This window comes from Sinocyclocheilus grahami, unplaced genomic scaffold (genome assembly GCF_001515645.1).
Source record: "Sinocyclocheilus grahami isolate Dianchi unplaced genomic scaffold, SAMN03320097.WGS_v1.1 scaffold1192.1, whole genome shotgun sequence".
Lineage (NCBI taxonomy): Eukaryota > Metazoa > Chordata > Actinopteri > Cypriniformes > Cyprinidae > Sinocyclocheilus > Sinocyclocheilus grahami.
In genome coordinates, this window is record NW_015506371.1 from 254371 (window position 1) to 278212 (window position 23842).

The window sequence follows — 23842 nt, forward strand, 5'->3', positions numbered from 1 at the left end:
TGAAGCATACTATCTAGAGTGTGTACAGTGCTAAATATGATATGAGTATAGTATTTCGAGCACAACAGCTCAGTTTTAACACCGTTATTTAGCCTGTTGGATAAATGACCTCTATTTAGACGTTTTTTTTTTTGTGGTTGTTTTGGGTTTTTTTAAAAATTTTTTTAATTTAATTAATGTATTTTGTTGTTGTTTTGTTTAAAATAGCATTGTGCACAATTAATACACATGCAGTGCTGTGGGACACTAGTCACTCTTGTCTGAAGGATTTTGTATTTTGGACTGTGAAGGTCATTGGTTATTGCTCTTGGCCATCAATGTTTCTCGCCGTTTTTAAAGGTTTAATGGAGGCCACAGTCACTAATGGTGTGCACTTTATATACCTTCCTTTCACAGCCCACTGGTGTCTCCTCCGTCAGACTCAAGTGCCAGTACAATCTGTCCCATTGTACCCTTGACGTTTAATGACCCTTCACAGAGTATGGCTGACAAAAATGCTAATCCCTTCACTTCTCCCCCACCCCTTTTTGATGCCAATCCATTCCTCCCACACAAACAGCAGAATCCTTTCTTTCAGGAGCTTCATTCTGCTGCTCCTTTAACTCCTGATGTGCTTTCTCTCTTTAGCTCAACCCACTCGCAGCCTGGTGGTAATGCCACCCCAGGTTTTCTAAGGACTGGAAACCAAAATGGACCTTCCCAAATAGATATCTCATTTGATCCTTTAATTACTCACTTCGAGGGGCCGACAGAAAAGGATGACTTTGAACATTTTGCTAAGGACATATTGAAGTCAGAGGAGGTGAATGAAACAACGAATGCAGTTACACCCCCTGCTCTCCTTATGAAAACAAATAATCAAGAGCCCTCAGGTGCTTTGGGTGGCTTAATGGTGTCGTATACAAATTACCCAACTGATTTAGGACAAACTGCTTCAGCAAGTACTGTAGAGACATCTAAGGAAACTGCTGCTGACACACCTCAAGTTTCAGGAAGGGATGTTAATTATATTTGCTCAAGTTCTAACAAGCCTGACCTCACTGCTCATGGGGCGCATGGCTTCCCAGAATTTGATCTCAATTCATCCGAAATCTCCTTACCCGAAAATTCCAGTTTAGAGTTTTCTGAACTGAATACACTTGCATGCCCTTATCCTGCACTGTCACCCCGCTCCAATAATGAAGACAGTGCTGATGACACAACTCTTGAAGGCCGCCCAAAGAACAAACAAAAAGCCAAATCAGATGTCACACGGCCAACAGTATCAGAAGCAGACACTGTTGACCTTCCTCCTAGTATCTCCTTTGAATTTTCAGAGGGGGTGTCTGTGAGTCCTGAAATATCACAGAGGCCTGAAATGCTAGAGTTTGCTAACGATATTGTGTCTGTGACAGTGCATGAGGATCCTATGCAACTCTGTAGAGACAACAGCTCATGTGACACCCTGGAACAGTCCACTGTGATATCTGATTCCTTAGGTGGAGACCAAGACCACCAGTCTATTGAGCACCGTCTTCCTTCACAGGCTGACATCATTCAAAGTAATATAATACAATCCAATGAAGAATTTTGGAGATCAGATTCCTCACCCATTCAAAATGTGGAGGTAAGGGGAAAGTCCCTAGTTGAAGCCACGGAGTATTCAGTATTCCATGTTCAATCAGAACAGAGTTCTCTAGTATCACCTGCTCTGCCAGTGAAGAACGGAGGGAAAACAGATGTAGTTATGGACACCATGCTTCAGAATGAATCAGGAAATGGTCTCTTAGAGGGTGTCAGTAGTAAAGATATCTGTTCCGAAATCGGATACTTTGTTCCTGAGAACCTAATTGACGACCCTTCCTTTCCAGTACTCTCAAAATCCATGTCTAATGACATGCAGGAAGACAAACAGAAAGTCAGTGAATTGCAAACCTGTCCATTTACGAAAGATTACCTGGTAAGGCAACTTAGCACCATTAGTGAAGAGGAAGAAATAATGCATTCTTATAGACCAACAGTTCCTGTAGGACATCTCCATCCCACCACTGGAATTAGAACAGGGACAGGGGAGGATGCATCGGGTCCAAACTCAGTGCTCTCACCTGGTAGAGTGCTTCTCCACAGCCTGTACAAGAGTGCAGATACAGACCAGTATCTTGCTTGTGTATCTCAACAGGATTTCCCAGTTTCTCCTAGCCTAGAGCTCACAAAGGAAGTGAAACCAAGACATGATCTGTCTGAGGAAGACACTTCAAAATTTGAATCCTTGCCAAACCATATCCCTAATGTTGTGTCACAAGATGACATATCTGTAAAAGGCGTACCAGAAATGGGTTGTAGGCAAGATCAGGTCATAGCAGAAAACATTATTTCTTCTCCAGACACCTTGCCAAAACAAGAATCTCCACTGGATGTTCTACCAAATAATTGCTTATTGGACCTCCTCCCAGAAACTCACACCTTTACACCAAAACCAACCTCCTCACACAATACTTCATCTGAGAACATGATAAAGTCAGATTTTGACGAAGCAGTACTACAGTGCAACCCTTCAGGGGAAATTGTTGAGAAATATGACTTTCCCAAAGATATGTCGCCAATTGTTGTTACCTCAGAAATTATAGCAGAACTTGAGGCTCAGCTTGCGCCGTTAGATACAGACACGTGTCTGGTAGTTGAGTGTAAAACCTGCCCAAATGATGGATCCTTTAATTTAGAATCTTTTGGGAATGAATCAGAGGACAACTTTCATTTAGTCCAGTTGACTGATTCTAATGTATTTGTATCTAATTGTTCATCAGGACAAACCTCCGGTATCACTCAGGACTTTGTCATAACTGATTCTGACCTGAAAAACATCTTTGTACCCCAGCCAACTGAAACGCACCTTCTTTGTACTAGCAAAGGGCCTGTTGCAAACCCTGAATCTGCAGAAACTCACAATGACCTGGAACCAAATCCTAAACCAGCAGAGAGTCTTGATGTAAATACTGATTTGTGGACAACTCCAGCTGTTCAACATTCTGTGACACCTGTCTCATTTCCAGTGCACTGGCCTCCTTTACCCCAGCCATCAACCCCTTCACCCTTCGACCAGCCAACAGTGGCTTCAAGGCATGATCATAATCTTAACTTTACATCTTCTTTGTTCGACCTTTCACCTGTAGCTTCCTCAACACCACATGTAGCAGTAGACACTAATACGCTGCCCCAGCTATTCCCCTTCCCCACAATTCCCCCTACCACAGTGGAGTCATTGCCACATCCAGAACCTGCTGCTCCTCTTCCTACTATGCAGCCTGTGAATTCTACAGCATACAATCCTTTTCTCCAGGATAAAACACAGACATCTGATCATCAGAGCAGGTGAGGTGTCAATTAGCTTGGTTGTAGTTGTCATGAGAGACCGAGGTTGATTCCTCAAGGTCTTGATCTTGCACTGATCAAGATCTTTTTTTAAATTCCTTGGGCTCACCAGTCACTTTCTTTCTGCTTTGCAATTGTCTTCAGTGATGTTTAAAGGTAAAATCTGTAATTATTGAAACTGAAAATGTCTACTCCTCAAAATTAGTGCTGAAAAAACATGGACATTTTGGCCAATGCTTATAACGATTATTTATATTTTGCTTAAATATATTGCACAGATACCATTAAAATGTACCATTTATTGGCTGATAGAGATAAGAGCACCAATATATGGTCCATCCATGCTAGAAATTATTTTGGTGCTGGACTACGTATGGGCTACAGCATCATAAACTGAGGTTCTACATGCATCTACCATTGATATCTTGCCAGTTTCAGTAACTACAGAGATCCTATTTCTGCAAATGTGGTGTGAGGTATGTTTCTTGTGAAAATGGTGTTATGGAGTTGGGCAAGGTGTCTTTTGGGAGGTCTTATTATATGCAGCCATCAATGCGCTTCACTTTCTCGGGTTGCAGGGTGACTCTTCCCCTTCATCCACATCTTCTCTCTTGTGTTAATTTGTTTGTGGTAGCAGCATGTCTCCTGATTTCTCCATGGACAGTCACACATAGGCTCACACTCTCTTGTGGATCCTACAGTAGAGATGGGGGAGCCTCGCTTCAGTTAGCAGGTGTTAACCTAGTGAGCTGTGAGTGTGCGTTGTTCAGTCCACAGGAAGCTTTGCAGAAGCTAAAAAAGTAAATTTTTAGTTTCTATGATTTCAGGGGCTTGGTTGTTTCTTTCATATTTTTTGACTCAATTACCCTTAATGCATCTGGTCTAAGGGGCTGTAGGATGGTCACTGAAGATAGCATTTATTGTGTTCTTGAGATCTTTTTTCTCTCCGAACTTTTCATGAAAACATCTTAATTGGTGTGTTGCTGTGAATAAATTAATTAACTCTTTATATTAAGCTGTTACCATTGCTTTTAGCACTCTTCCCCATCTAATCTTGACACGTCATTGTCTTTTAGTCCACACCCAGTGAAGCCATTGACACCTCCTGACGAGAAAAGGTCAGAGGGTCGCTCAGTACTAGAGAAGCTTAAATCCACCATCCACTCAGGACGAACAGGCCAGGATGCTGACAAGAAGGTACTGAATGAGTATAAAGCGGTCCACTTTGTAGATAAATCTGAGTAAACCGATCGCATTTAATTAATTGACACTGATGAACCTAAAAACATTTAGTCAGCTTTCACTCGTCATGCACTTGATCTCCTTATTGGCTTCTAAATACAGTGCTATTACAACTGTTTTCCTACTCTGATCATTATTAAAAATAATATTATTGCAATATTTATCTAAAAAATATTAGATATAATTTTCCCACATTTACACTACAGTTCAAAAATATAATTTTTATATTTTTGTAAGATGTCTCTTATGCTTACCAAAGCTGCATTTATTTGATAAAAAACAGTAGTAATTAGAAATATGGTTTCCTTTTTTAAATAACAGTTTTCTATTTTAATACATTTTAAAATGTCATTTAATACTTTGATGGCAAAGCTGAATTTTCAGCTTCATTATTCCAGTCTTCAGTGTCACATGATCTTTCAGAAATCATTCTAATATGCTGATTTGGTGCATTTCTTATCAATGTTGAAAACAGTTGTGCTGATTAATATATTTGTAGAAACGGTTATATTTTTGTAGAAATGTATTATGCTCAGACATTATATTTTTTACTTTAACATTTAAATGAAAGCTTAGTAAATTAATTAGCTAAAATTAACATATTTAAATATTAATCAAATTAAATGTGCATCTACTGATTCAGTTACTACTTACAATAATTCTTTCATTAACATGATCACAAATCAAATATAATCCAGAAGTGATTTTTTTTTAATCAACAAATATTTAGTGTAATGTAAATCTTTTTTCTTGTTTTTCTTGTTTTAGCCACTAGTGGAGGGAGGAGGCTCGTACTATCACCTGAACCACAGCGAACTGGTGAATTTGCTGATCCAGCGGGATACTGAGCTCAGGCAGGAGCGGGAGGCATATGAGAAGCGAGGGGCACTGCTGGAGAAGCGCGAGACAGAGCTAAAGAAGATGAAGTTTATGATCAAAGATCTAGAGGATTACATCGACACGCTTCTTGTACGCATCATGGAGCAGACCCCCACGCTGCTGCAGGTCCGCCCCAAGATGAAATGATACAACAAACGCCTCCACTATCCCTCAACAAATCCTAGGTGGATGTCACAACCCTGCACTGCTACAGCAACCATATAAATGTAGAGAGCTATCTGGCGCTAGGTGATGGGTCTGGAGGAGAAGGTATAGATTTGGTGTTCTTAACTGTGTCCAAAAATACCCGGGCCTCTACTCGGGTCCGTATGCACTGCAGGTTTGCATTGATGGTTAAAGGTCGGCACTCTGCTGCTAAACTTTAAAGCTGGTAAGATCCATTTTGATGTGTCAGCTGTTATTCACTTACTAGACATGTCACTAAGACACATGCCAGTCCAGCTATGTACCAAAACCACCTGTCAATCGAAAGGAAGGCATGACTGTGACATGCCAGTCTTCTAGTGCTAGTGTGAATGGTTTTTAAAGCACGAAATAAAACATCGATTTATCTTTTGTTTGTTCTATTACGTTTTAACATGTAATGTTCAGCTGCTGGAACAGAGAACAAAAGAACGATTTTGAGATCACTTGAAAGTGTGCGAGGTGGAGCTTGAGTCGTAGAAAGCAGGAAAGAGGACAGAATCAGCCAGTTTCGAATCGGCTTGTGCCTCCCTACATGTCTTCCGCACTTTACTTAAGAGCTTAAGGGTAGAGGCTCACACCAACTGACCTTCTAGCTTCGGTTTGTAGGTCAGTGTCCTTCCTCTCCCTTCCTTTGCTTGAGCCAATGCACATACATCGCTGCCAGTGCTTTCAGGTGTAATGAATGGGATATATACTGTATTCATTGCATATATGCCACTCTGACAAAATGCCAAATGCTGCCTTATCATACAGTATTTTCTCCATTCTGTTCTTGCTGAACTCCCCACTTTTAATTAGATTGCACATTATATTACAAAACTAATGGCGGAGGAGTGTTTCAAGTTAAACTTTCCCAAGACTGTTAGGTATCGAAATGAACAAATGGATCTGAATAGAGAACGAGAGCCATGAAAACAGCAAATACCAGAATTGATTTGCTCTAAATTAACGTTACAGCATTCTCAATACCGCAACGGCTCTGTTAATGTTACTGTAATGTAATTCTGGTGTTTCTATGATGTCGCCACTATCAGTGTTGCCACTGTCTGTGTACAATGTAGCACTATATGTAGATGTGTGATAGAGGCGTAGGCCGCAGCACTTTCAAACCTCACACCGAGGCATTTACAACAGTTCTTTCTCAACAGCTTAGGAAGTGCACGTAGTCAAACACACATGTTCACTGCACAGACTGATCATCCTCTAAACACAGGATATTCATGTTGTTTCAGTGCTAGTCCCTGCTAGAAAGCTCAAGATCTATCAATAACATATTTCTGTGAGTAGAAGCACTTAAGGACTCGTGTGCACCTGAAGGTTTGTCTATCAGACATTTGTAGGTGGATTAATGAATGTTCATTTATTAAGGCTTAACGTAAAAGTTTACAGTTTTTCAAGAATGTTACATTTTAATCATGCAAATATCTCTATATATATTTTTTATTATATTTTGCTTTGTGGCCAGGTCTTTTGTCACCTTTTCTTTTGGGTGGTCTGAAGGTCTGTACAATCCGTTCATTTTTCGTCTCTCATTTCCTTTAAATGCTGTTTGTGTACATTGTGATTTCTTAAGGTCAGTAGTAATAGAAAGCAATAGATGTGAAGGCCAGGCTTTTGCAGAATTTAAGAGATTAATACTTTTCTAGGTCTAAACAGATGGAATGTAATATGAAATATTTGCTTAGGATGCCACTGTTGAACAGCAGTTTATATAAATATTAACCAACACACACACAGCCTGCAGCCTAGTAAGAAGATGTGTTCAAGTGCCCTTGGCTGAATGTTATCATGAGATGTCATGAGATGTGTGTGTAGAAGAAGATTTGTATGCTTTTAATGATGAAGATGATAATCAAAGCTACATTTTTATGTAGTACAAACTCTGGAACTTGCAAATAAAAACTTGTGTTTACTATATTTCGTTTTATTTTTAGAGGTCTGGAATGTCGTATTTTTTTCTTTCTTTTAAGGTCATTTAAAACCTAAATATTTTTTTAAAGAATTGCAAAGGGTTTATTTTAAAGTTGAAGGAATGCATCAGTAAGCAGCTTGATGCCTGAATCCTCATTCTTAAGACTATAATAGGCTCAATTTTTCCTCCTTTAGTGTAAATTTCAGTGGATTCCTGTCACAGTCAAGATAAGAATGGCTTAAATTAACCTCACGTATCAAGTAGCATTTAAGCACCGAACATTATGAGTATGTTCAGTGGAACCATTTGTTTTAGATGCAAAATATTTGAAGTGCTTCCCCGAGGTGCTGTTTGAGTGGATGTTCAGGGTGTAGTTACATGAGTGTCCACTGGAGGTTGTGAAGTATTTTTATCAAATGCCTCACCTGAGAGGTGTTCAAGTGACTTTTGGCGTGCTCTTAAGCATCTCTGCTAAGAAAAGGTCTCCGTTGATGAAATAAACTTTTCACTTTGGGATGCATCTCTGACTGTCCTTATTTGACGTGAAGACAAAGCTCTCATGGGTCTCAAAATTAAACCACTATTTCAACACTAGTATATGGAGCACTAAATGTAATTCAAACTAAACCCAAATTACATTTGCCTCAGTAATTAGATGACATATTTAGCTTTCAGTCACACCATTAGTCAAACAAATATGCTAAAAAGATTTAGATTTGCTCACACTGAATTAGGTCCTGATATTTTTAGAGGATACTGATAGGAGAACATAATTTTCAACAAAATTAATATTGCACAGCATGTAGACAAGCTACTTGAAGAATGACTATCTTGGGTAAATATATTATAGATACAAATTGTATCCATTCTATGATCAAATCACACACCCTGTACAGTAACAAGGTCATAACAATGACTAAACTGAACCACATGATATAGTTAAAGCGGCTGAAATTCCCTAATTTATTAATGAAAGAAAAACAACGATTCACTGACGTTCATGGCAAATTTTTAAACTACTGTTAAACGTAATTCAGCACACATATCCTTTGCCCTGTTAGAAAACGACATTACCCAAAATGCATCGATACGGATGACTCGACCACACTCACTGAGGGACCTCTACGCAACTTTGAGATCTCAGTAAAACTGCTTTATTGACTGCACTGTGCATCTGGGAAGCACCTGCCATGCCTGCATCGACTGAGTACCCTCCGTTTAGACTCGGCGAGTCTCGGTTTGATCAGGTAAACAACAGCCGGACACAGAATGTGAGACTTGCGTTTTTGCATCTGGCTGATTTCTTAAGGCTCACTGCAGACGGGTTTGGAGAAAGAGTGTTTCAACGGAATTGTTTGAGAAGAAGTCGCCTTTTGCAGCTCAAAAGAGCTGTTTATTTCCAAACCAAACAGTTCACTGCAGTGTTTGCTTCTTCCGCCCTCACTCCTTGTTTAAGTCGCATGAACAGTGACCTCTGTTGGTGATATCATTTTTGGAAAATGAGATGAGGGTTAATGTTGTTGCTTAGAATAGGTCAAACACATTTTTAGATTATCGGCAGAAATACTGTAGTATAGCCTCAAATAGTGAGTCAGCATTTTAAATGAATGTGTTCAAATTGTCCCAAAAAGTCATAATCTAATATATATATACAGTAGTCAACATTTGAAGTGGATCAAAAAAGTGAATCAAAGTTGTCCTAAGACAAGAACGCATTTAAGTTTTTAGGACAACTTTGATGAAGGTTTTGATCCACTTCAAATGTTGACTACTGTATGTATGTATATATACATATATTAGATTATGACGTTTACCAGTAGGTATATATATCTTACTTGTATGTGAAAATAACATTAGTGACCTTTTGAGAACCTTTTTTGACATTCTTTAGGGGTTAAATTACTGACCCCTGTAATTAGCACCCCTCAGTTATTTTCGAGCTTCAGAATCAAGGATGAAGAGATAAAACGTTGTTAAAAACTATTTTGTGCCAAAGCTAGTTCATTAACAACACTATTCTCTATCAACCCCCTGAGACCCTGCATCCTCATAAGAGGACATTATATTTGAGTGAATTTCTCTGAGACTATACATGCCACAGTTTTAAGTCGGGATGTCCTGTACAGAGCACATTCAGGGCTTTTCAGAGATACTAAATGTTTGGATGTTTCACCGTGACCACTCCCCCCTCTCCTTGGTCTTCAAAAATGTCTGATTTTAATTTAGTGACACTCTTATGGAAATATGATCATATTTAGTAAGTCTGACTCATTTTTAAATTGTGTGTCATAAATCAACATTGCAGGAAAATGTTATGGGGTTTCAAATCAAAATATGACTTTCTGTTACAAAACAGGACATTGATTTCATACATATCCTCATATGAGGACACCGGGATTAAAAGCATGTTTATTACGACACAACAAATGAATAGGTAAATAAATTATATTTCAATATTCCTATGAAGTATTATACATGATTATGAAAATCTTGTCAATTATTACTCCCGTTATTACACTTCTTTTTTCATTACATGTTACCCCAAAAACACATTAATATGCAAATTAGATTTAGTTTATAGATACATTATATATAATGAGAAAACCTGTTTATGGCCATTTTACAGACATTTTGCATGAAGAAAAATTGTATATCAAATCGTTCTGTTATAACATAGTTGAGAATTATCTTTATACAAAGTTTGGTAAAAAAAAAAATCCTGAAAACTTAAAATGTATTGGTGATTAAAAAAATAAATAAAATAGTTTTTGCCTATGCATGTTTAAAGAAATTGAGTCCCAATGTCCTCTTCCAAGGACGTAGCATAACTTATTAATGAAATATCATTTTTAATTTTATTTATTTAAAAAAAAAATGTAATGCTCTAAACAGTGTATTGACATGAATTTTTTTTTTTTTAAAATCCTATAATGGTTTGCCTAGTCTTAAGAGGTTAAAACATGTAGAAACTGGAACATTCACTGCGAGAAAAAAAAAAAAGAAACCATTTTGTACGCATTAGCGACTCAATAACTTTAACCTCAAAGGAAGAGCTACTTTATTTATTCATTCATTTATTTATTTAATACAGATGATTCCCATCTGCTGTTATTACTCCAGCGGTTCTTCATATGTGTAAAGGACCGTCTGTTACGACGTGATAAACAGAGAATATGTAGCGTGCTGCTTTAGGATCTTGCATTCCTCCTTGCACACACACATTCAAACATTTTAATTGAGTTGGTAGAACTTTTTAGGTCTACAGATCAGCCAGCAGACAGTTGGTGTACGCGCATAATGAGGCGGACACACCTGGCGCGTGAAAACAACTGGTTTGGCCCTGGTGTCAGAGTCTGTATCAGCAGCTGACTCCCGCATCTGGAGAAAGTTTCTGGAACCTCAGAAATCATTTGGCGAATAATTGAAGGGAATTGTGAACATTTGATTAATAATCATGTTTATTAATCACGGAACTGAACTATTCTTGTTCCACACAGACCTGACCTTCAAGACAAGAAGTAGGCCTGACTATTTGTGGAATTCATGGGATTCTTTAGGGGGAAATCATCATTTGCACAGACACAAATAAATAAATAAAGTGACAAGCATAAAATTAACCAACAAACATGGGTAGGTATAGATACAAATCAACTGAGACAAGTATAATCTTTTGTCATTGTTGTTTTAAAATATGATGCCGAATGACTTAACCACACAATGCCATGTTAAACAGTTAAAGATCTCCAATACACTAGATAAAAAGAGTAGAAAAAGAAGACATTAAATACAAAATTAAATGTCTCAGTTCACTTCTTGTCCCACTTAATCTGGGTTTACTTCCATTGTGTTTTTAAACTAAAACAATGAACCTTCTCCACAAACCAGGTGCTAGATGTTTAACTTTTGAACTATATCAGATGAATAAATGATATTATCTATAGAATTAAGTTGGAATTAATATCCTCCAGGCAAGTACCTCTGCTGGTGATCTCACTTCCTTTGCTGCTTCCTCTCAATTTGTTACACCTTTAATACACAATATTCAAACATTTAATTCAGATTAATTGTACAAATTAGCCACAAATTCGCCAAATCATACAATATTATGCAAGGCTGTGAGAGTATTGTTTAATTCCCTATATGAATATGCAGTGCATTTTATTGTTCTATTTCTCAATGTTACTTTCAGGGTTCATTTTATGGCAGATTAAGACACTTCCTGGATGTGATCGACCCTCGCACGCTCTTTGTTTCAGAGGTAAGCAAGAGTCTTCTGAAATGTAAACCTCAAATGATTTGATAGTTTGTATGTGAATGCTGTTTTCTATGTGTGTTTTTTTTTAGAAACGTTTAAATGAATGTATGAATCTCTTGGATCAGTTCAAAAATGGATCTCTGCCTCCAGGTGTGACTAATGTGCAGGTAGGTTTGGGGCCCATTAAAAGTTCATTTGTGTCATGTTTGCTACACTTTTTTGCAGTAATGCCATAGGGAGAACACATTTTGGTTTGAAGACCATTTTAATAATATAAAAAACCTTTTTCCATTATAAAAACCTGTTGTGGAATGGATACCATAGATATATTAGATAAATAGATTCCATTGTTGTTAAAGGTTCTTCATGGAACCACATATGTCAATAAAGAGCCATTTTTAAGAGTGTATATAGCTAATGGGTATGTGAGCAGAGGAACAAACATCAGCCACTCAAATTTCAATCAAAATTCACATGTGTTGTCTAAAGAACTTCAGTTTTCTTGGTAACTTTAGTTACACAACAAAAGCAAAGTGAGGATGGAATACTTGTAAACATTTCTCTCTTTTGCATCTTTCTCTGTTTTTCACAATAGCTTTGGGAGGCACAGAAGATTAAACAGGTGAGTGTGAACAGCGTTGAAAGCCTTTTACAGGTTGCTATGATGAAAGAACCTGCTCAAATCCCTCAACATCTACGTGCGCAGTGTGACACACTCACAAGCGGTAGTTCTGTATATTGGTGTAATGAGAGGAGAATTACAGCTAACCTCAGCATGGTAATTCTCCCATCCGCTCGCTCTCACCTCTTATTCTCTCTCATTTCCTCCTCTTCATCCTGTCTGCTGTCTGTGGATTCATTATGTCCTCAGGCCATCATCCATCCAGACACAGGAGAGAAGATCCCCATGCCCTTTCGCATGTCAGGTAAGGGTGTGAGTGTGTTTTCGGTGTGTGTGTGTGTGTGTGTGTGTCTGTGTCATGGGTGGTAGGCAGTTTTCTGCTTGTTACCAGCTCTGGAGACTGGAGTTTGGTGGTAGGGGGTCTCTCTGGACCGATCTGTTGGCAAAGGTCACACTCAGCTGGGCTCTGATTAAACCCTCTCCCTCCTGCTGTCTGGAAGTGTTGTTGGGCCACTCAGAAATAGGAGTATTTTAGTCTTCTGTTAACACCACTATTTAAAGAGAGAACAGTAAGGGAGAGGCCTGCCTGACAATCATGATGGCTACCTCTGAACCATTCTATCTTGTATGAGTAATGAGGATTTTATTAATGTGTTAAAGGTCAGTAATAAAGTCATAATGTCATATGAGCGTCTATAATCCTGATCGTTAAACCAAACATGACATGAAATGTACTTCTGTGGCCTGATCCAGCCTATTCAAATGTTAAAATTACAGTCTTAGTGTGACTCCATTATTGGATCAAGAGTTCATTTTCTTCTGAAATCATCTCCTTCATTTTCTTTGTGTTGGCACACGTTTCTCCTTTTCTTTTCAGGTTTTGTGCCCTTTGGTACTCCAGTGGTAGGTCATTGTGAAAAGATATTCAACTTATCCTTCTTTTCCAGGCCACCAAATGTAAACTTCAAATCACTTCTTGTAAATTACTCCTCCATTTATAGGTTGTGGGCCTCCTTTTACCCAATCAGACATTTGCTTCCACCATCTTCTGGCAGGTATGTGTTTTTCTGGTCTTTACAGATAAAATATCAGTCTAAGCTCTGTTTTCTATGAACTCAGTCTCACTGTCTTTCTCACAGTGGCTGAACCAGAGCCACAACGCCTGTGTCAACTACTGCAACCGTAATGCAACTAAGGTGTGGTGTATAAGCAATGTAATTTTGACCAGTACATATGGTGATGGCATGGCATATTTTATGTTCACATATAATGTCAAATTATCATTAAAAAGTAATGAAAAAGAAAAATAGAGCCTTGCAGGGATGATGCCGTTTTGTAGGCCAACACAGAAGTTAACATGACCCTGGTTCCCTCGACAAAAACCCAAGAGAATTTTTCCACTGGCTTTTACATTTTGCAGAAAATATGCTCTGATCAACAAAAGATTATTTAATGGTGACTAATACTTTTTTATAAAATAAGACCTTATTGTAAAGTGCATGCATTATAATGAATAAGACTGCACTTATAATGCATTATATAAAAGGCATCATAGAAAGTGTTACTAAATATGTCATATGAATTCATTTTATTAAATTATTATTTTATTTGTTTATGTTTTCAGCCCATGCCAATGTCAAAGTTTTTCCAGGGTTACCTTGGTGCAGTCAGCAGTGCCGTTACTATTGCGGTGAGTTCACATGCATACACAAAACTGTATTATGTAATTTGATGTGTAGAAAGAATTCTCTTTTAATCATTACATTTTGAATTGCCATTTAACCCTAACAGAGAAAAATATTATTCATGACTTTTCTAGTATTCTATGAATTTAAATGTAATAAGCGAACTGATGGAGGCTGATAGCATCAAATGAGAGCTCTTTGCTGTATTTCACATTGCTGAATTGCATATCCTTCTAGTCACGCCCCCTGTGTCCTCTAGAGCCAATTAGCTGCCCTGCTGGGTGGCAGTTTGATGCCCAGGGGCATGACAAGCAGAACCATGGTGACGACAACTACAAATGGCCCCATGCCTGTGAGAAATATGGGAGGGGGGCACTAATTAAAACTACAATCCCTCTGAAGACCCCTGCTGGGAAGGGAAGGGATGTGAATGGGTTTGCTTCTCAGATGTTTGTTAGATGGGCCTTTAACTGGAGCTCATAGAGTTGACCAGAGGCTCACAAGGCAAGACGAGAAACAACTTAACATAGCCTGTCATGACCTGTCATGAAGCCCACTGGGAGTTATGTGTTTTTAAGGTCACTATGAAAACAAATGTGTATTGTCACCATTACATTTTTGACTTCATGGGTTATATTTATTAGATCAGTTTAATATTTCATTTTCACTAGGTTAGCGATCGGATTTCAACTGAGATGAATTTCAGGACAGATCTTATAAACATGGAACTGTCATGCTCTATGATTATGTGAGATGTCACTCTATAAATAAAGGACAGATAGGCGTAATATAAAGTCAGAGCTGTGGCACAGTTGGTAATGCGAGTGCTCCATACATGTAAATCTATTGCAATATTTTAATATATTTTAAAATAGAAAAAAATATATGAATTTCTTTGAAAGAACAACTATTATTGACATCAAACTTTTGAACAGTGTGTGTGTGTGTGTGTATAAATGTTTATTTAAAAACATTTATTTTATTTTAAATAAATAATGAAATTAATGTAATTGAATGTGTGTACAGGTGGGGCTGAATCTTCTTATTAAAAGAGCTGAGCATTTCAGTCCAGCTACAAGAATCCTGGTCCAAAGGTTCATCCCATTCCCTGCCGTTGGTATGTGCATGTGTGCAAGAGCATGTTTATGTATGTGTTGATTTTCTGGCATGCACTACTTAATCTGCCCTGTTGTGTTTATGACAGAAATCAAGCATCCTGTCTTGCGGTCTTGCTAAATTGCTGATTATTAAAGCATAAAACGATTGAGTAATGCATGATATTAATTAATGCATGCAGCTCACGTCTTTGCATTTGTAATGACACTCAATTTCTAAATGAGCATTTATTCAGACTTTCATTAAGCCGCAAGCGTTTGTTTATTGTTGTGTATTAACGTGTTATGTTTTGACTGATCCTGTTGTCAGAGGGGGCTGCTGCTGAAATGTTATCTCAGTGTTCCCTTAGCGTTCTGAGGCTCAAACAGGTCCAGAGGGGCTGAGGGAGACTGTCCCACAGTGCCTTGGGGATGCTTGGCTTTAATTAAATTGTTTTCGTCCCCCACCCCTTTAATTAAATCAGCAGGTTCTCCCTCACCTCTCTGGGCTGGGGTAACGGGACCTTGTTAGCTCTCGGCTGCCACTCTCTAATTGGTTAATTAGGCCTAAAGTGCTCTCTGTGTTAGCACTGAGTTCCCTGTTTCCAAGCCACCATGTTGTTGTTGTTGTTGTTGTTTTAGTGTTTAGTTATGAAAGGCAATTAAATGCAGCTAATGAAACGCAGTTGAGACAAAAGTGTATTTTGTGTATTTATGAAATATTTTGGATTAGCATTTATATACATTTTAAGTAAAATTCAAATGTATCTTCTTTTTTTTTAACTCAAAAGGACATCTTGAATTTAGAACCTTTATAAAGATATTTTAAGATGGTTTTTTCCTCTATAGGTGACATAAAGCAGGACCTCCTTCATATACAATTTTGTATGCGTTTGTTTATGTTTCTTTGTTCTCCATTTTTGATTCTGTGTGTGTGTGTGTGTGTGTGTTTAATTGGCCTGGGTCTGAACCCCTCAGAGGTGAATAGCTGTTTACTCAGCCAATTAACTCAGCCCCACAACACTGCAGCACTGAACACTGATAACTCACAACACTAGGCCTGTAAATTAAAAATGCTTCAGGCTCTCTTTATTTCTCTTTCTTTCTCTCGCTCTCACACATACACCCACACCAATCTCACCACATGCCACAGATGATAATGCCAGGAAGTAAATCATTATTCTAATAATTTTTCCGCTTGTAATTCACGTGTGCACTTTGACATGACCATATGAAACTATTTGTTTTATATCCAGTTAACCCCTCTTTGCGCCGACATTCCAGATCAAGAATGTTTTCCAGTGTTGATTGCTTTTATTTTAATATTCACAGGTGGTGACTCTTGACAGATTATTACTATTGTATTGTGTTCGTTCTGTAGTATTTTTATTATATATAACATGGGAGATTGCGGTAAGATGTGTCACCCACCATTTAGCATATTTAGAAGTGATACAAATTTTTTATGTTAAAAACTGTTTCCATGTACAATCATTTTTATGTTAAAAAATGTATATATAATTATGTATGTATGTATGTATGTATGTGTGTATGTATGTATTGATGTGTGTGTGTGAGAGAGAGAGATTGTAATCTGCTTGCAAATACTAACAAGAGTCCAATTCTCGTGATTCTCTCTCACTGGATCCAAATAAGGAAAAGTTGGGCATCAGATGGAATTCTTTTTGTGATCGTCCTGTTTTCTAACTGCAGCTCTCCCTTCATTTAGCAAGTGCCAACGTGTGTAATGTTTTGCTGATGCGCCACACTGAGCTGTCAGAGGGTATCAGCGTACTAGACGACAAAGGCAATGTGGTGGGCACCTCAAAGCTGGCTGCCAGGCATGTGAGTATGGATCCATTTCCACGTGTAAGGTGAAAGGTTACTGTCAGCTTTTGTGCAGTCCTATTGTGAGTTCTGGACTGATAAATGTCTTTTTGTTCAGGCTCTGATGGAGACATCACTGACACGTGTTGTGCTGCCCATGCCTGTTCTCTTGCTGCCACCTTTAATAATGGCCATGCTGGAGAGGTCAGAGGAGTTCTGTGAATTTGACATTTCAGACTTGAGTTATTTTTACAGCACCATCACACAGTTTACCGCAGAAATCACACACCCATATGCACCATCTGTCCTGGTATATTAGTATTTCAGTTAGATGTGATCACAACTTTTTGTATGTGTTTAAAGGAACAGTTCACCCAAAAATGAAAATTATGTCATCACTTACATAACCATAAATTATACCAAATTCTTACAATTTTACTTCTTACATAGACAACAAAAGGAGATATTTGGCTGTCAACTTCAAAATATGGTATATAGTGGTCCATACAGTATGCTATATTCAATGTTTTGAAGTTGTGCAATTTTAACCTGTTATCGCTCCACTGTATGGTCTGTGGTACACTGCATGTTTTCAGCGTTTTAGGCTAATTTTACAGGAATGCTAAGGTGTTAATATGCTTAGAATAAAATGTGGCAGACCATGCCTGGTTATAAAACCCTTAGTTATGAGAATCATAGCTTAAATTTCAGCCTTTTCCTTACAGAAACTACAAAAGACTTAAAATAAAGTCGCATGGACTAAGGTCAACATTGTTCTAAATATGGTACAGTTCAAAAGGGTTAGTCAGATTTTTTTTTTCTTTGAAAGAAATTAATACTTTTATTCAGCAAGGAAGTATTAAATTGATCAAAAGTGGCAGTAAAGACATTGAGACAAAGCATTTGATCATTTCTGAAGGAGTTATGGCTGCTGAAAATTCAGCTATGCAATCACAGGACTAAATGTCATTTTATAATATATTAAAATATATGTATATATTATATCACAATATTACTACTTTTACTGTATTTTTTATCAAATTTTTGATCAGTAGCCTTCATTCAAAAACATTAATTAATCTTACTAACCCCAAAATGTTTGCACGGTTTACTTTTGTGGTTCACTGAGGAAAAGAAATGATACACATTTAATATGATGACAAAATTGATTTAAAATCTGTCTAGCAATCCTATGTGGCATTGGAGTCCAAAAGTCCACCTTAAAACCTGATTTTCTTGCATTTAAGCATTTGTTTTTGAACTTTTCACTCAAATTATGCTGATAATATAATTCCTTTTATATCAAATTATAAAATGCAAAATGCACATTTCTGTTGATCGACTCTTCACCAGAATTCAATGGGTTTTATGACTGATAGACTATGTCGCAACCTCCTCAAATTCTTCCTGCTCTGATTCGCAGGTGTGTGTGCGGCTGTGTGCGTGTGTGTAGGTGTGTCTGTGTGTGAGCGGCAGTAAATGGTGAGTTGTCCTCTGCTATGCTGCCTGTCAGCTCACCCTCACTGGCTCTCAATGGAGCAAGAACAGGGCTGCAGGAGGGTCACTGCTTTGAGGGTGGGGCTGAGGGCCAGGGCTATCCTTGATTAATTAGAGCGCTGAGAGGAGTCTGTGTGATATATGTGTGGTGCTTAAACCTTTCAACTATCACTCTAGCTGTGTCCGAAAACGAAGACAGCTGCTTTGCTAAACAGTCAGTGTTGGTGTTTTTGCATTAAAGTAGGAAAAATGGTTTCAGTCTGGCTTGCAAGACACAACAGTGTCACATGAAATGATCTAGAGGAAATTTTAAATACATGTAATTTAAAAAAATGAATTTAAATTTAAGCTTTAGACATAACCAAGCAAATAAATGTAACTACGGTGCTTATTTGCCAATAGAAATTTTACAAAATAAAAAATTGACATTTATGAACTTAATTGCTTCTTTCAGATGTTATTCTTATAGGGATTAACTGCCAATAAGTCTTGTAGTGATTTGTACTGCATCAAGATTTTTAAAATTTATTTTTTTGGAATATAACATTTTTTAAACACTTTACTTGAAGTATTTATATATAGTGCATTATAAAAGTATTTTAATGCATTAATTATGACTTCCAATGTACCTTAAGATGCATTGTATGATCTCATGAATAATTGTAAATATAATATTATAATACATTATAATACTTATTAATTCATTGTTGCATCTGTAGAAATTTTAATGCATTAAAGTACATGACAAACTACCAATTTCAGATGTAACAAGGAATCTGCAAATATTATAATGCATTTGAACTTATAATTAATTATCAAAATATATAATGAATTACAATATGAATACCTTTAAAATGCATTATACATACAGGCTTCAAGTAAAGTGTTACCATAAATTATTTGATTAATTCTATTTTTACATTTAGATTACCTTTGCCATCTAATGCCCCCTTAAGGTTAATCTTCATAAACACTAATAATTTAATAACACTCTTAAATGTAATCTTTAGCAAATCTCAAGATGAATATCTTTTTTTTTTGTAAGCTAAATGTATTTGTAGCGTTTTAAATGGATTTGAGTTTTTAGTGTTTATTTAATTTTTTTATAGAATTGTAATATCTGGCATTTACTGGTTATTGGTCGTAACATGAACATAAATATTGTGCATCCCTATAATATGATACGTTTCATTTAAAGGCAGCACTGTTGTTTACTATATATGTCACTTCAGTTCAGCTTTGACCTCTTCACGGGAGAGTGACGGATGAGTGTGGTGATTTATTTAGAGCAGTTGATGGACACGATAAAAGCTCTTTAACATACTTTGATCCTTTCCCCTGTTCCCCTTTTTCCCCCCAAACATACACACACAGAGAGAGAGAGAGAGATTCTGGTAGCCAATTAAAGCTCATCATGCGTATGTGTTGATGAAGTCATCATTAGGCAGTCGCTGCCTTCATTAAAGCAGGACTGCTCTGGAGGACTCCTGCAGAGCACGCTGTCCCACAACCCCCCACACGCACTGAGGCCAGGGAGGGAGGGGAGGTGTCAGAGAGCAATCACATACAGCAGTTTGAAAGTGTCAGCGAGTGCCTTTAATAACAAAAATGGCAGGAATGCTCCCGGTTTTGGTGCTTTCTGCCAATAATGCACCAATAATGTATTTTGTGGGTGTTTATACGTTAGGCTCCCTCTGCTGCAGAAGCACTCTCATCTCGGGCTGCCTGTTCACAGCATGGTGTGTCTCTGCGCGTTCGGCCTAGCGCTGCCTGTTGCCATCAGCCTGTTCCCCCAAAACAGTCAGGTGAGCACTCGCACACGCCTCCCTCCATCCTCTCGCACTCTCCCTCTCACTTTCTCTCTGTCCCTTCTCTTTGTCTGCCGTGAAGACGGTTATGGTTTAAAATGGTGTTTATTAAGCTGTTCATCCATATGGTTACTGAACTGCAGACATATGTGCTGCCAACTACTTCTATTCCTCTCCCACCCCTCCCCTCCTCCTCTCCTCTCACTCTCTCGCTCCCTCTTTACACTTTTCCAAGGGTTCCAGACGAACGCTCCCTAAAAACTCCACTCCTGTCCCCCCCCCCCACCTTTTCACACCCCACAGGATGTCTGTTTCAGATTCTGCCTCACACACTCACACACTCATTGCCATCTGTTTCTGAGCAAAATATTGCAAGTTTTGGCCCTGGTTTGGATATTTACCAGTGCGCGCTGCTTCATTTGAGCTTTTTATGATGGCTGAAGTGTCAGTTTTGACTGTGAAAAATGCTTGAGGCTGGAAAGACATGGCACACTTTTAATTCTCATCTGATGAAACATTTTAAACATCTTAATGACTTAATGATTGCTGTGAATGGTTATCTCGCTGTAGCCAAAAGATCTGAATCTTAATGTTAGTAGAAAAATAAAAACATTCCGTAAGCAAAACAGCGGAATCATATGCGATGAAATTTTATCTTACAATCTTTTCCTGGCACTTCTATTACCACCAAGGGTAAATTAAATGAGCCTAATCATTAGAGGTAATAAAGTTATTAGCGTGTATTTGCCTCTTGTGATATTTTGACCGCACCTGCTTTCTGTTTCTCAGATCCACGTGTCAGAGCTAGAGCCAGAGATCGCTGCTGCAACAGAGTGCAAGATCCTGACCTACAACAAGGGTCTTTAACCAGTCAAAATGCATTCCTGCTGTGTGTGAATGTGAATCCTCTCTCAGCCACACACAGAGACAGACTCACACCAGCGCTAATCATCCTCTTTCCATGTACTTGAATGTGGAAGTTGCAAATAGAGGATTTCAGGATATTTACAGCAGTGAAAACAAGTGTTCTTTTGACATACTTTAAATTTACATAATTATCAGCCTTCCCATTCAAACAGTTTTGTATTAAATGACTACAAATCACAGAAAAATAAATGTTTACAAAGTAATTGTTTTAAAACAATAAATAAACCATCAGTTTTGATATTTGGAACAATTGTAATTGATTTTTGCCTTTGTGTTATTTTCTTAAAATGCCGTTACAAACCCCAAATCATGCTCAAATTGAATAGGAATTAAAAAATTATAATAATTAATTACCAGTAATTCCCATATGGAAAAGATGTAAAGCTTATATATTCTATGTAAGTTATGATCTATATTACTTAATAAACCTTATTTGTTACATTTCTGTAGAACTGTCATTATCATTATACACATTTTATTATGTATTATTATTTTATATGCATTCACTGTAATCTGAAGTGTGTGTATACACAAACATTATTCTATAATTGTTTAGGTCAGTACTAACTCAAAGACTCGATTTTATCTACAATGATCTCGATTTTATCCCCCCCCCCCCCCCCCCACACACATTTTTTGACATTGGTTTCCTTTTTATTTGCACATTGCAGAAAGCAAACACTCAAATGTACAATAAAATCAAATGCTTTTTGATTGGTTCAAGAAAATACACAGAAATCCTTTAAAACCTTGTTATCATAGTTAATGAATGGAAACAATGTACACATTTGTGCAATTCCTGCTTTCTTCTTTTTTTCCATCCATTAGTTCTGTTGTTTTTAGATGATTGTATCTCTGCTTTTATTTGATGTTTTTGAGTTCCTTTGTCTGGGCTGTAAAATGATTCCTGTAAACTTCTATTTTATCGTTAGATCCATCGCTAGAATGAGGGAATGGACCTGTGTGTTTTTCTATCTGGTTGTCACGGGAACAGATCACAGTGGGCAGTAGTGAGGAGAAATATGACATGAAGCCGCATGTAGAATCATTAACCGTGCAGGACTGCCATACACAGTTGCACAACATGCACATGACTGCATTAATGAGGGTAAGATTAGTGCTTATACCTTCCTTTTGTAAGCTTTTGCTTTAATTTCAAAATCAAGAGAAAAATAGTTTTTAATTATTTAATTTATATGAGAATGAGAGTTCCTGTGAGCACAAAACTATCCTATAAATGCAAAACAATTGGACAGTATGGACTAAAATCAGGTCTATGAAACTGATCTGTCCTGTGACAGACGGGTCTGGCTTAACTATTCTCATATTCAGAGAAAACATACATTTTAAATAAAAATGTTATTGAAAATACTTTCATTGATCCAGTGTTGGTGTAATTACTTGTAGTACATGCACTGCTCACTGTAATACACTTGTAATGGCAGTCATCTATTCAGTAATTTGTAATAAGATCAATGTTTCCACTGCAACTGATTCAGTATGCAACAAAAAAAAAATGCTGATGGCTTGATATAATAAGTTTGTTAACCCAAAAGTCATTGAGGTACCTTTCAAAACAAGCAGCAAAGTATGTTCCACTAGAGCGCCACTCTACATCAACAAGCTTCTGTTTACCATAGGTTCTCCATTTACACCATTTACACCATTACATGCTTAAAGCAGTTCACACTGCAAAATAAATTGCGGTTAAAAAAAACCTGCAGATGTGGTTGCGAGAATTTTATCATGAAAAATTTGGTAGCAGCAAGTTTTATTGATTGAACTTAAATTTACAGTAAAAAAAATGTACATTTAACTGAAATAATGTTAATGTACCAAATTACTCAAATCTGTTTACCTTTACAATATACTGACAAATATCTTAAAAACGGGAGATTTTTAGCCACATAATGAATCAAAGTTCATCACAAGTAGCTTTTCCATAAGCTAAGGTAAATATTAATGTATATAAAGATGCACACCATAATGGTAACCCATGACAATAAAATAACACACATAATAATTTAACAGCATAAGATATAACATAAAACCCTAATGTACATAAATGATAAGAAAAAACAGTTCATGAAAACCTATAATTGTGAAATGTCACAGAGAACTCTATATTTTTTTCACTGTAAGTTATGAGATGACTTGTTCTTTTTCACTTCCAAAAACTGCATTTAACCATATTTTACTGTAAAATTAAATCAAGTCTCCCATTAGCTCATATATAGTAAAGGTACTTGCCATTAACCAATTAACATGTTTTTAATGTGTCACCTACTGTATTTAGTCTTTTATCATTAAAGTTATGATCATTTTCACTAAGACTGTGCAGCTACAGTTTGTACAGTCGCACAATAAGAAATGCGGATTTGCAAAGCTCTTACTCTTTCACATGCATTAACAAACGCCCATCTATTTCTCAATCTCTTTCCTTTCTCAAAGAGGAAAGAGTGCTCTTAGGGAATGCATGGAATGTGTGATGTAAAGCTACAGAGGATGTGATGTGTGCACCTGCACACAGGATTGGATA

At 37.3% G+C, this 23842-nt stretch overlaps 2 protein-coding genes across 3 annotated transcripts in view; both read left to right on the top strand.

Annotated features, from left to right (window-relative positions):
- rab11fip5a (RAB11 family interacting protein 5a (class I)) overlaps positions 1-7591 on the top strand; it is a 30599-nt gene extending 23008 nt beyond the window's left edge. The window contains exons 4-6 of one of the 2 annotated variants that reach the window (XM_016253616.1): positions 397-3348; positions 4425-4545; positions 5359-7591. In XM_016253616.1, the coding sequence (XP_016109102.1) occupies positions 397-3348; positions 4425-4545; positions 5359-5616 (3331 nt within the window). In that variant the 3' untranslated portion in view covers positions 5617-7591. The remainder of the gene's footprint in view (positions 1-396; positions 3349-4424; positions 4546-5358) is intronic. The other variant, XM_016253617.1, reaches the window with a different exon arrangement.
- Positions 7592-8684: 1093 nt separating this feature from the next.
- sfxn5a (sideroflexin 5a) lies at positions 8685-21528 on the top strand. Its single transcript, XM_016253612.1, has 14 exons — positions 8685-8835; positions 11778-11846; positions 11933-12010; positions 12439-12465; positions 12715-12769; positions 13343-13368; positions 13467-13520; positions 13605-13661; positions 14090-14155; positions 15177-15267; positions 16974-17089; positions 17190-17275; positions 20256-20373; positions 21166-21528. Exons 1-14 carry the CDS (start codon positions 8779-8781, stop codon positions 21241-21243), a joined length of 978 nt encoding a protein of 325 aa, XP_016109098.1. The 5' UTR covers positions 8685-8778; the 3' UTR covers positions 21244-21528.
- Positions 21529-23842: the final 2314 nt, after the last annotated feature.